The 13514-nt window shown below is 46.3% G+C and overlaps 1 protein-coding gene across 1 annotated transcript; it reads left to right on the top strand.

Annotated features, from left to right (window-relative positions):
- Nucleotides 1-5125: 5125 nt before the first annotated feature.
- On the top strand, nt 5126-13065 carry TACR2 (tachykinin receptor 2). Its single transcript, XM_058810681.1, has 5 exons — nt 5126-5618; nt 8072-8266; nt 10690-10846; nt 11533-11729; nt 12873-13065. Exons 1-5 carry the CDS (start codon nt 5215-5217, stop codon nt 13063-13065), a joined length of 1146 nt encoding a protein of 381 aa, XP_058666664.1. The 5' UTR covers nt 5126-5214.
- The last annotated feature ends 449 nt before the right edge of the window (nt 13066-13514 follow it).

The following is a 13514-nucleotide window of genomic DNA, read 5'->3' on the forward strand; positions in this document are numbered from 1 at the left end:
TGATGCTTCTGACAGGAATACAACGTCCTGGAGCAGTCATCCTCTGAAATATCAACAGCCTCGATTTTCAGGGAGATGTGCAAACATCCCTGACGCTCAGCAATGGCGTGCAGCTGGAAATCCCATCACATGGAGCTGCTGGGAATTAGTGTCTGTCTGAGACATGGTCCCCATGTCTCAGGGGTGTCATTCACATCCGAGCATGTTCTTGTCACTTAGGCATCTTCCTTGTTTGACTGTTTAATTAAATTAATTGCTCTGGTTTGATTTTTTAACACCTCACCTGGTCCCTTGTGCTGATCCCTGCACATGAAATTTCAGGGCACATCCTGCTGGACGGGGAAGCTGAGTAAAGGAGTGTCTGTTTTCCTGTTGTTTTCCCTCAGAACTGAGTCAGTGCATCAGAACAGGTTCCTGTTTTGAACCTGGACGACCAGAACTGGGCAATCCCTTTCTTTTCCTGAATCCCAGACTTGGTCTATGCAAGTGGCAAGATCTCTGGACACAGTTGTAGTTGGGCAGCAAATGGTGGTTAAAGATTTTGCCTAAGGGTCCATCAGGGTTGGGTTCTCCTCCCCTGAGCCCAGTGCAGCACAGGGCTGCAGTTTCCAACAAAGAGCCTGGCAGGTTGTTCATTACAGCATCTGCTCCTGGGACCATCCAACAGCACAACTGGCAGTGGTTTTGTTCATATTGTGAAAAATGCGTATTTTATGACTGGCTTTTCACAAATATTCAAATGAATATTATATGTGTTGTGTTAGAAAGTTGTGCTGTATTCATTTTCTTAAGTAGTGTGTTAAATATAGTTTTAGGTTACAACGTAATGTTAAAATAGAAAAAATGCTAGGTAAGATACTTTTTTTTTTAAGAAAGGACTTGCACCAACATAGCAGCCACAGGACACCCAAATCTCTCAGAGAAAGAGAATTTATTGCTCCATTATCGAGTTCTTCCTGCCTCGCTCAGCCCTGAAGACTCAGTCAGGATGCAGAGGAAGAAGCTGACACTGCCCAGACAGAATCCTGTGCTTGAATGGAATTTATGCATCATGGATGAGGTGTATGAATATGCAACAGGCTGTTGCTTTTAAGGGTTAATCCTCTGTTAACATGGGGCATTTTTCGGGTTTATTTTGCCCAGAAAAATGTGCCGTGACTGTCTGTAACTCTATTGTCTCATATTGTCCTAATCCCAATTGTCCAAAATTTTATTACTCTAATTATATTGCTATTTTTATAACCATTTTATCATCATTAAACTTTTAAAAGTTTAAAAACCAAGTGATTGGCATTTTTCGCACTATTAAGCACCAGTAACTTCCACGTTTCCTCCCTCATGGCCAGGGGCTGTCCTGAGGACACCAAGAGCCACGGCCTGCAGAGCATTTGCCCCAGGGCTTTGGGAGCTCTGCAGCAAGCAGTGAACCCTGCACCGATGTCAGAAAGCCCCAAAGCTCTTCAGGGCTCCCCGAGGCAATGCTGCTGCTTGCTCCCAGCCCAGCTCGGGCACAGGGAGCTGCACTTTGCCCCAGCCCAGGTGGATGCTCATGGCCCTCCTGGACAAAGGTTCTTCCTCCAGCAGCAGAGCCCAGCTTGCAGCACAATTAAAGCCTGCACTGCGTGCATTATTACCTTGAATTATGTTTCCAAAGCACAAAACCCCCCTCGATCTCCCTTCCTGACCCTGCGGACCCACATGCTTTGTTTGCATCTCTCACCCTTTGCTCAGACCTGGGGCTGGTGACTCAGCACTGTAACAATAATCCTGCCCACAATAAAAACAACAGTGAAACCAGCCAAACCCAAAGCCCCTGCTCCCAGGTAATCCCTTTCTCTGGTGTAACCCCAAAACCACTGACTGCTGAGGCAGGTTTTACCCGAATGTGACTTCCCTGAGGAGCCTGGAGCCAGCCTGTGTCAAAAATTGCTGCAGTTTCCAAGCCCAAAGGCTGACAGCACACACTAAAGGGCTGGCCAGGCTCCAGGAGGATAACCTTGTCAATGCTCAACCAGCACAGGAATAAAAGGAGTGGGTGTGGATGCAGGAAGGCAAATCCCTCCTGGCTCTGCCACGAAATGTTGGCCAAAGGGTGGCTGCTCCTCGATTATCACCTGAGCAACTGATCAGGAACCAGGGCGGATGGGTCACAAGAGGGTTCCTAAGAAACCTGAGCACCTTCAATGTCTTCAAAGCCAGCCAAGAGAGGTTACAGCCTCCCCACTGCAGGGTCAGTGAGCGCAGCCCTTTTTATGAGCACTTGCTTCCGTTCTGCTTTCTGTAACTGGTAAACCACTTTGCTGCACTCCCAGTGAAATGTGGGGAGGTTTTTGCTCCTGTTCTCCTTCAAATTTTGCAGGGATTTCAGAAAGCACATTAAAAAAAAAAAAAAAAAAAAAAAAAAAAAAAAAAAAAAAGACATTATTAGCTGTCGAATTGGTATTGCAAGTCATGAGCAGCCCTCCTGAACTGCGTACAGCAAGTGGAAGGTCCCTGAGCTGCTTAATGAGGCGCAAGACTGGGAAGAAGCACCTGGAAGAGCTTTGCAATGCACTCTGGAAGATGTGTACAAGTGAGCATTTTCAGTTTCTGAGTAGGGAAGAGAGAGGGATTACCTGCAGGGAAGAGGAACAGACATGACATGCAGGACTACAGGTATTGATTGCTTGAAAAGTGTGGAAAACGCCAATCACTTGTTTTTAAAACTTTAAAAGTTTAGTAGTAATAAAATGGTTATAAAAATAGTGATATAATTACATTAATAAAATTTGGACAATTTGGATTAGGACAATATGACACAATAGAAGCAAAGAGTTATGAGCAGTCCAGGTACCTTTTCTGGGCAAAATAAACCCGAAAAAGGCCCCACGTTAACAGAGGATTAACCCTTAAAAGCAACAGCCTGTTGCATATTCATACACCTCATACATGATGCATAAATTCCATTCAAACCCAGGATTCTGTCTGGGCAGTGTCAGCTCCTTCCTCTGGATCCTGACTGAGTCTTCAGGGCTGAGCGAGGCGGGAAGAACTCGATAATGGAGCAATAAATTCTCTTTCTCTGAGAGATTTGGGTGTCCTGTGGCTGCTATGTTGGTGCAAGTCCTTTCTTAAAAAAAAAAAAGTATCTTACCTAGCATGGTTTCTATTTTAACCTTATGTTATAACCTAAAACTATATTTAACACACTAGTTAAGAGAATTAATACAGCGTAACTTTCTAACATAATACATATAACATTCATTTGAGTATTTGTGAAAAGCCAACCAGAAAATACCCATTTCTCACAAAAAGCAGAGTATTGCAACAGAGAAAACCTGCTTGAAGGAGCTGGTTAGGTGATGGGTTAACTCAAGGCTGCCTCCAGAAATTAATGAAGCAAGGAAAGGTTCCGTGCTGAGCTGGTGCAAAGGATCCTGAGCTGATAAACACCGCCCTGAGAGAGCAGTGTTTATCAGCTGATAAACAGTGGCAGGAGAGCCTGCCGGAGCTGGAAAAGCACTGCCACCCCAGCACTGCAGGCAGCTCTTCATACCTGCAACCCCTTCAGCACATGGGGCAGTGCCAAGTGCTCTTGGAAACCTCAGCCCCGAGTGTCATTTCTGTTCTGCTTTAAGCTGACAACGAGCAGGAATGCTGTGCTCACAGCAGAGCCAGGGGCTCCTCCTTCCTACCCCAAATTTCTGCCTGCATGAGGTGACCAGGTTCCCACAGCACACACTGGGTGTGAAAAACGCCAGTCGCTTGTTTTTAAAATTTTTAGAAGTTTATTAGCAATAAAATGGTTAAAAAGAATAGTAACGCAATTAGAGTAATAACAATTTGGACAAATTGAATTAGGACAATATGAGACAATAAAAACAAAGAGTTACAGACAGTCCGGGTACCTTTTTCTGGGCAGCATAAGCCCGAAAAAGGCCCCACGTTAACAGAGGATTGACCCTTAAAAGCAACAGCCTGTTGTATATTCATACACCTCATACATGGTGCATAAATTCCATTCAAACACAAGATTCTGTCTGGTCTTCATCAACTTCTTCCCTCTAATCCTAACAGCACCTTCGAGGTGGGGAGAAGTTCGTTTCTTCTGATAAGAGAGCAATAAATTCTCTTTCTCTGAAAGATTCAGGTGTCCCGGGGCTGCTATCTCACTGCAAGCCCTTTCTTTTAAACAAAGCATCTTACATAGCATAGTTTCTATTTTAACAATTTTTTATAACCTAAAACTATATTTAACACAGTACTTAAGAGAATTAATACAGCATTACTTTCTAACACAACACATATAATATTCATATTAATATTTGTGAAAAGCCAATCATAACATACATGCATTTTTCACACTGGGGAAGGAGATGCAGCCATCCAAAAGGAAGGATCTTGCTGAATTGTATCAAATGCAGTGTCTCTCTTGCTGTGAGAGCTCACGGGAATTCAGGCAGGGTCCTGGAAACTTGAGGATTTCAGGACTGGTGAAACTGGAGCATTAACTATCCCCGCATGTAAACCTGTAAAATCCTGACAGAGCAGCGTGGCCATTGCTCAAAACTGAGTGCAGCAAGGGGGGAAGCTTCACATACCACTTTGCCACACTTAATTTGATGTCAAATTGGTTGCTTAGCTCTCCCCTGCAAGAGACTCCACCTCCTTTCAAAGTCCCCTTAAAACCTGTTGAGATTTTGTCCCAGTGCAACTCCTGCCTCGTGCTGAATAGTTGCACAGGGAAAGAACAGCAAAGCTCCTCAGTCCCACTGCAGGGGATTCAGACACCTAAAACTGCTGCCCTGACACAGAGTTTCTACTTGGATTGAAGTGGGTTTTGGATTCCATTTATGTTCTCTTGTCCCTAAAAGCAATCTAAAGGAAGACATCGCTTGCCGCTGGCCTGGAAAACATCTTCCTTTCCCTTTTTATTTCTTCCTTTTTTAGAGGAAAAAAGAAACTTGAAGAAGTGAGTTGTTCTTCAGCTTTTTGTTCTTCAAGCACAGGTTAAAATGCCAGGGAAGAAGGAGGAGGCCCTTGGCATGGCTCATCTCCTCCTGGAACTGCACTGCATCACTCGGAACACAGGAGGAGAGGACACGAGACAGCTCATCCCCGTGGCCTTTTAACAGCACTTGCCTAAATGCACGGAAATTCACACACCAGCATCCACGGCAAGGAAATGAGCAGGTGCCAGGAGATTTTCTTTCCCACTCACAAGAAGTGAAAGCCATGGGCGTGTTTGCCGTTTTTAACGCCAGCAACGTTTCGCAGGCCGGCTCCCCGGAGAATGGCAGCAACTGGACAGCAGCAACCCAGTTCAGCCAGCCAGGCTGGAGGATTGCTCTGTGGGCCATCACCTACTCCTTCATCGTCGTCACATCCATCCTGGGCAACGCCACCATCATCTGGATTATCCTGGCTCACAGGAGGATGAGGACGGCCACCAATTACTTCATCGTCAACTTGGCCCTCTCGGACCTGCTGATGTCTGCCTTCAACACCATCTTCAACTTTATCTACGCCAGCCACAACGTCTGGTACTTTGGTGAGGAGTTCTGCAGGTTTCAGAACTGGTTCCCCATCACTGCAGTGTTTGTGAGCATTTACTCCATGACAGCCGTGGCTGCAGAGAGGTAAGAGGCGAGTGGAGAAGGTGAGGTCCCAAAAGATCCCCTGTAAGTGATGGAAAAATATCATTGCAGCAGTTTGGCCCCCACTCTGTCGGGTGCCTTATCAGCAAAGTGGAAGGAGTGCCAGGCTGTGGGGTTTGATGCTAATTGTGGCATGATCCTCTGGTTTTTATCCCGGGTCTGAATCACACCTGAATCTGTAACGAGTGGATCTGGCTGGTGTTTTTGTTGTTCCCACATTGTTGATCATAAATTGCTTCCCAATCATCCTGAAAACTCTTCTGTGGCTTTGTTGGGTTGTTTTAAACCATGAGACTGATATATCTGGAAAAAGGAGAATATGCTGCAGGCTGCTGAAACTATCAGCAGCCTTAATCCTGCTGTGAGTCCAGCAAACCAGCAGAAATAATGGGAATTAGATTAGAAATGGCAGAGTCTGCTCCCCTGGTTCATTAGAATGACTTATTCTGAGAGGGAGGGAAGCAATTACAGTGATTCTGTTTGACTTCTGGGGCAATTGGCTATTTTCATAAAATTCGCTTCCAACTGCCGAGTCACTTTTACTTAAGCTTTAATTTCTGGAGTCTGACTGTGTCTGACTGCAAATCCCTATTTAGAACAAATAGCAGCTCAGTTTTAATTACTCTTTTGCTGCTCCTGGCTGTAAATCAAGGGTTGTTGCTATTTTATACATGTTTTCTGACAAAGAATATTTTTAAAAAGCTGTTTCAGCCTGTTGTCACATCTTCTTACTCTTGCTCCTTAGGGGTTTGTGGTGAAAGCACCTATATAGCCAAAATCTCTTTGGTCACATGGCACAGATCAGAAAGAGGACTTGGCACCTCTCTGCAAACCATATTTAGCTATTCTTTGGTTGTCCTTAAAATAGATCCTGGAAACTCGACGCTTCCATTTATTGTTAAGAGAACTTGTGTCCACTCCAGCCTCAGTGTTTAACTTCTATAAAAACAACACCTTCTGAAGTGGTTTATTTTAAGGAAGGAGGCTGAAGAGCGATGGCTCTAAGTCATTTGCCCGGCACGGAAAAGGCCCTGGTGATATTTCTCACTGCTGGGTTTGGGATCGCTCCATCACTCCATTTCCCCGTTCCCAGAGCAGCTGCTCCCACTCAGTGCTCTATCGATCAGCTCCACTTTCACACTCTGCTCAGCACAGTCTCCTATGGCCTGCTTGGAAAGTGCACCAGAGGCTCCAAAATCCAGCTTGTTTTGCCTGCTCTGGAGAACACCCACCGGTGGATTCCTCCCTGAGCAGGCTGCAGCACTGTGTGACACTGCCTATGGCAAGCTGAAGAAAAGCGAGGTGACACGAGAATTTTATAGCTAAATAAAGCCCTGGACTGCTCACTGGGCAGAGCTCCCTACCAACAGCCTGGCCAAGAAACAACACAGCTTGTCAGATTTTCCCTATGGAAACCAGGAGGCAATGGGCATTTTCCTCTCTGCTTTGCCTTTGTTGCAGCCACGACAAAGAATGGGGACAGCGTGACAAGAAATGCATAATTGATTGTGTACTCCTTACAACACCGTGCATTTCCACACGGGAAACTTAAAACCAGAGAGCTGCTGAGTAATCCAATAGTCAGATGTGCCTGAGGGCTCTGAGCAGGTGTGGGTGAAAGGGGCAGCCCTTCCCTCCTCTGCAAGCACAAGTGCTCAGGCAGCCACAGAGGATTTCCCACAGCCCAAAATCAGTGGGGAAAAAATCAGGGTAAAGGATAATCAAGAGCCCAGTCTGCTCTTGTGCTAATATGAAGCATCAGAGATGGACATAGTTAGGAGGGAAAAGCATCTTTGGCTGGGCTTTTTTTGGTAAGGCACTTGCAAAAATAATTTAGATAAAAGAGCGAGAATGCTTTTTACAGGGGCCTGGAGTGACAGGAAGGGGGGAATGGCTTCACACTGATGGAGTGAAGGGTCAGATGGGATATTGGGAAGAAATCCTTCCCCTGTGAGGGAGGTGAGGCCTGGAACAGGGTGTCCAGAGGAGCTGGGGCTACTCATCCATGGAAGTATTCAAGGCCAGGTTGGACAGGGTGTGGAGCAACCTAGGACAGTGGAAGGTGTCCTGCCCATGGTTGGGGATTTTTATAATCTTTAAGGTGCCTTCCAACCCCAAACCATTCTGGGATAGAATGAAAAATTCCATAAGGGGGATGCTTGCAAAGCCTGTCTGCAGAAGACATAAAGGGCAGCTTCCTCCTCACACCAGCAGCATCCATCCACCTGGGTTCCATAAATCCTGCCCTAAGACTTGCAATCATTCTCTCCAGAAGGGATTTAGCTCCTTATTATTTACAGCCTGGAACCTGTCAAAATGTCTGTATTAACAAAGCCCACTGACTCCTGGTGCGTTTTTACACTTGCTGCTGGGTTTGTTGTGCAGATTGCCAATCTCACCATACATAACAAAAGCTCTGCACCTGTGTGTTGCAGGTACGTGGCCATCATCCACCCCTTCAAGCCCAGGCTGTCTGCTGGGAGCACCAGGGTCATCATTGGCATCATCTGGCTGGTGGCATTCGGGCTGGCCTTCCCCCAGTGCTTCTATGCTGAGATCACCATGGACAATGGCACCGTGAAGTGCATCGTGGTCTGGCCTGATGATGTGGGATCCAAGCACCAGCTGGCGTAAGAGGCACCATCAGACTCCCAATTCAGCCTAGAGTTAGCCAGGAAAATCATTTCAGCTCCAAGCTGCTGCTGTGGGGAGTGCAGGGAGAGAGCAGCAGAATGTGGGGCTGGGGCAGCCCATCTAAATTCAGTGTGCAAAAAGCTGCCAGGTGATGGTGGCTATGGGCAATCCTGAACCTGCCACCCTCCCCTGCTTTGAGAACTGGTTATAATGTCCAGAAATCCTACATACAGTGTGATTGTGTTCACAGGGGTCTGAGGATGAGGGAAGAGGATCTGACTCCATGTTTCAGAAGGCTGATTTACTATTTTATTATATATATTACATTAAAACTATACTAAAAGAATAGAAGAAAAGGTTTCATCAGAAGGCTGGCTAAGCTAAGAATAGAAAAAGAACGATAACAAAAGCTTTTGAGTGACCAAGACAGTCCGAGCCAGCTGACTGTGATTGGCCATTAATCAGAAACAACCACATGAGCCCAATCCCAGATGCACCTGTTGCATTCCACAACAGCAGATAACCATTGCTTACATTTTGTTCCTGAGGCCTCTAGATTCTCAGGAGGAAAAAATCCTAAGGAAAGGATTTTTCATTAAAGATGTCTGTGACAATACAGGGCTTGGGGAATTTAAGAGAATCCAGTGCAAAAAGTCTCTGAACAATCGGTAAATCCTGGTTTCAGAGGTTCTGGATTTTCTTCCTCTGTCAGGCAGGAGGAAACTGGGTATCTTTAATGCTGAGAAGCCACGTAATTAGTTAAAAATTATTCTGCTCTTTGTGGGGTAAAAGGAAAGTAAAACCTGAGAGCAGTATCTTTCAAACATCCCAAGGTTTTATAGGTATATTTATCTGGGCACACATCTGCACTCCTGAGGGTTCCTGAGATTATTTCCTCCTGCCTGAAAGCAAGATTGTTCAAACAGATGAAACAGGCGTACCCTGCATTCAGGGGATCTGCTGGGATTACTCATCACTCAGAGCACACCATGAACCTTGGAGAAATTTATCAAACAAAACTTATTCATACAAACTAGCAATGGAAGAACTGAGGAAAAGGAACAAATCGATTGCCAAAGTGCAAACAGTTTTCCAAACCAAACCCCACTGTGAAGGGTCCATGCACCTGGGACATTTTCCCTGCTCACTCTTCCTCTCTGGGTGCCTCCTCAACTCAGCTTTTACCAAATTAACTGATTTTCACACTAATGTGAAAAAAAATTGAGAGCTGGGTTCCTGTGCTGACTGTGTGTCCTCTGAATCCTTTGCAGTTGAATGAACCCACCTCTCAAGATTTCTAGACTTCAGAACATAGGAAATTCCTCTTCTGCAGGAAAGATGTGCATGATTATGACAGAAAGAAGTAAAAATAATAATAATAATAATTTTTTAAACCACAAACAAATGCACTACTGACTGCCAGTGCCTGAAAAATGCTGGATATAAAGGATATAGAAGATTAACCAGAGCAAAGAACCTTAACCACAGAGGTTTTTTTTTTATTTCCTAGTGACAGGTTAACTTGAGCCTGCTCAGACTGACAAAGACCATTTGCACCCCCCAGCAGCATGTGCCAGAGCCCTGCTGCCCAATCCTGCTTTTCCCTGTGTTTATGTTCATTTGGCAGCTGCTCTGAGGGACTGGGCAGGTTGTTCCCTTCCCATAAATGGTGCTTGCTCAAACTGATCAGCCCCCAGGGGAGGGAGCCCGCAGGAGTCTGTGGGGTGGCACAGAGAGCTGGAAAGGGCTGAGGTTAAAATGCAGCTGAGGGGATGTCAGTGCTTTCAGCTGGAGCAGAGCCTGAGTGCCCTGCTGGTGGTATATATAATATATACATATAATTCCTTTGATAAAGGAATTATGGCGGTGGTACATTAACTGCGTGTGCTCACACAAATACAAACAGCCAGCTACACAAACACAGGCAACACCCCTCCCTCACTATCTGCATTTTGTGCACCCTGTTAGCAGCCAGATGCCTTTCACAGTCCCAGATCTGGCTTTTTCCCCCTGCTGCATTCATGGAGTTACTCTGTAGTTTCTGGGCTATTCCTTCCCCTTAGCTGTGATTTAAGGGTTGTGCTTTTACCACCATCTCTCTCCCTCTCTCTGTCCTGGCTGCAGGGGGATAGCAAAGCTCAGTGCAGGGGGCTCTGGAGTGCAACCCTCTGCCAAAAGATCAGTGATGTTACTCTGCCTTAAAGGAGCAGGGAATCCAGCCCAAGGACCCCTCATCGCACCACCAGAGAGACGAGATTGTGCTGCTTACAGAAATCCCTGTAACAATAATTACAGGCAAAGTTTCCTCTTTGTGGTTTCACTAATGGGAGCCAGCACACATATCCAAAACACAGTTTCTGAAAGAACTCTGCAGGAGCCAGAAAACAGACTGTGAAAACTGCTTGTTCTTCTCTTTCAGATACCACATTGCTGTGATTGTGCTGATCTATTTACTGCCTCTGATGGTGATGTTTGTGGCGTACAGCATTATAGGAGTCACTCTGTGGAGCAGCACAGCTCCAGGCAGCCACCTGAACAGAGTCCACTACGAGCACCAAGTCAACGCCAAAAAAAAGGTCAGAAGTGAAACTCAAGTATCATTACTCCCAGCACACCAACCCTTGCTGGCTGCAGTTCCAAACTTGTGTTCCATACAGAGTCTTGTGGGATTGGACTTGAAATGTTGACACAATATTTTGGGTCCAGGGTAAAGGCACCCAAAATGCCCAAAATGAAAAAAATGGTGATGGCATGCACCAGGCAGCCTGCAAGGAAGAAAGGCTGACAGCAGCAGGCTGGCTGCCAGCAGAGAGTGAAGAGAATCCACACAGGATAAACCAGGGTGAAACTCTGGGCAGGATGAAGCAGTCTCAGTGTAAGAGCAGAGATCTCCTTTCCCTGCACACCTCCTGGTGCAGCCACAAGCAGTTCCTGTGCCCTGGGAAGGGTTTGCTTTAACTCCCTGCCCTGTTCCCATCACCAGGGCACTCCCTCCCTCCCTCCCTGCTCCCAGTTTGCATCACCAGGGCTTGCTTCTTTCCCTTCCCACAGCAGTCCAGGTTTCCTTCCCACAGCATTCCAGGTTTCTTTGCCACAGCAGTCCAGGTTTCTTTGCCACAGCAGTCCAGGTTTCCTTCCCACAGCATTCCAGGCCTACATTCCATGCTCTGCACTTTGGGCCTACATTCCAGGCTCCCACTGCCCCAGCAGGCCCCATCACCCAGAGCCCCAAGGAATAACCCCCTGGCTTTGTTTTCCCTAGTTTGTGAAGACCATGGTGGTAGTGGTGATCATTTTTGCTGTCTGCTGGCTGCCCTATCACGTCTACTTCATCCTGGGCAGCTTCAAGGAAGACATCTACCAGCAGAAGTACATCCAGCAGGTGTATCTGGCAGTCTTCCTCCTTGCCATGAGCTCCACAATGTACAACCCCATCATCTACTGCTGCCTGAACCAGAGGTGAGCAGGGAAAGCTGAAATCCCAGCCTGAAAATGCAAAAATCTCTGGAGTAGTAAACCCTGTGGAGGTGCCATGGGGAGGTGTCACACGAGGGAGCACTGGGGGAGCACATCCCCAGCGTGCCAAGAGATGTCCCTCTCGCTCTGTGCTGCACAGTGCGGGGAGCTGATCTGGCTGATCTCCGTGCTAAATCCCACATCCACAACGCCCCCAGCCCTCTCCAGGCTCGCTGAGAGCTCCAAAGGCAATAAATGATTATCAGTGCAGTGCCACTGGGGCTGCAGCAGGCAGTGTTTAACTCCACAGTGATGCTGCAAGGCTTGCTCCTGTGAGCTGGCACAAGGAGAGTGCTGCAGCCCATTCACCCAAACTGTTTTTAGCATGGAGCACACAAACATGTCCTCCCCCTCCTCTCTCAGAAAGCAGACAGCTTCCTCTTAATTTATTAATTATTAATCGTGTTTTTTTAAAAGCTCCCAGTGGGTAAACACTTGTATTATCCTTGGCTGTTCTGTGTCTCACAAATGCAGTTACCAGCACAGCCAGCACCATCTACTGAGCACATCAAACTCCCAGCCATTTCACTGATCATGTATGTTAACTTAAAATACAGGGAAATCTGTGTCTCACATCAAACTCCCAGCCATTTCACTGATCATGTATGTTAACTTAAAATACAGGGAAATCTGTGTCTCACATCAAACTCCCAGCCATTTCACTGATCATGTATGTTAACTTAAAATACAGGGAAATCTGTGTCTCACATCAAACTCCCAGCCATTTCACTGATCATGTATGTTAACTTAAAATACAGGGAAATCTGTGTCTCACAGCAAACTCCTGCCATTTCACTGATCATGTATGTTAACTTAAAATACAGGGAAATCTGTGTCTCACAGCAAACTCCTGCCATTTCACTGATCATGTATGCTAACTTAAAATACAGGGAAATCTGATCAGAAACTCCCAGTGCACCTCCCTCCATGCTCTCATGCATTTAGCTTTTCACCTCATTCCTTTGATTTTAGTAGAAATATTTATTTCATAGCCATTCGCAGGAAGAACCAAGCCATGAGTTTGTTCACTCCCTGCACAATTAGAAAGATCATTTCACCATTTAATTGCTTTTCTCCCTCTGCCAGGTTTCGCTCTGGATTCAAGCTGGCCTTCCGCTGGTGTCCCTGCATAAAAGCAACTGAGAAAGACAAACTTAAACTCATGTCCCCATCTCTCTACCAGACAACCCTCAGGAAGTCAAGAACGAGTTTCAACACAGAAAGTCAGCTGAATGAGAAAGAGAAGACATCCTTTACCCTCACCCAATTAACACTCTGATTTCCTGCTCCTGGTTCTGGCTCCGTCCCATACACCAAGCAAGGCAGCAGATCTGCAGAAGCTCTTTTTCTCTGGAGCAGCTATTTCCTACAGGACTTCTTTAGATGCCATCAGCATTGAAGGCAGCATGTTGATAACACTTCTATCTATGTAGGTCCAAGCTGCAGATACAAGTTTAGCCCTCCCTTACATCAACAACTGCAATACAGAACAGACATCGGGCCCAGGAGGCCAAAAACTCAGCAAAGCAGATCTGAGGCAGTGCCAATCAGGAGAATATAAATTCTTCTCTTCTACACTGTGATCTCCTGATTTCTGTTCCACCAGGACACCTGAAGTCAGGAAAGGGTTGATGGAGCAGAAAGGCTGGGGCTCATGTGGCCCAGCTGGGATGGACCCAGGGCTGTGTGGGCAGCCAAGTGCCAGGGCTCAGCACCCCAAGGCACTGT

Source organism: Ammospiza caudacuta, chromosome 9 (genome assembly GCF_027887145.1).
Source record: "Ammospiza caudacuta isolate bAmmCau1 chromosome 9, bAmmCau1.pri, whole genome shotgun sequence".
NCBI lineage: Eukaryota > Metazoa > Chordata > Aves > Passeriformes > Passerellidae > Ammospiza > Ammospiza caudacuta.

Bases quoted from the DNA above. Each gene is read 5' to 3' on its own strand.
- TACR2 (XM_058810681.1), top strand. From the start codon at position 5,215: ATGGGCGTGTTTGCCGTTTTTAACGCCAGCAACGTTTCGCAGGCCGGC. The intron at 5,619-8,071 runs GTAAGAGGCGAG...TGTGTGTTGCAG, and splicing joins ACAGCCGTGGCTGCAGAGAG to GTACGTGGCCATCATCCACC. The intron at 10,847-11,532 runs GTCAGAAGTGAA...TGTTTTCCCTAG, and splicing joins AAGTCAACGCCAAAAAAAAG to TTTGTGAAGACCATGGTGGT.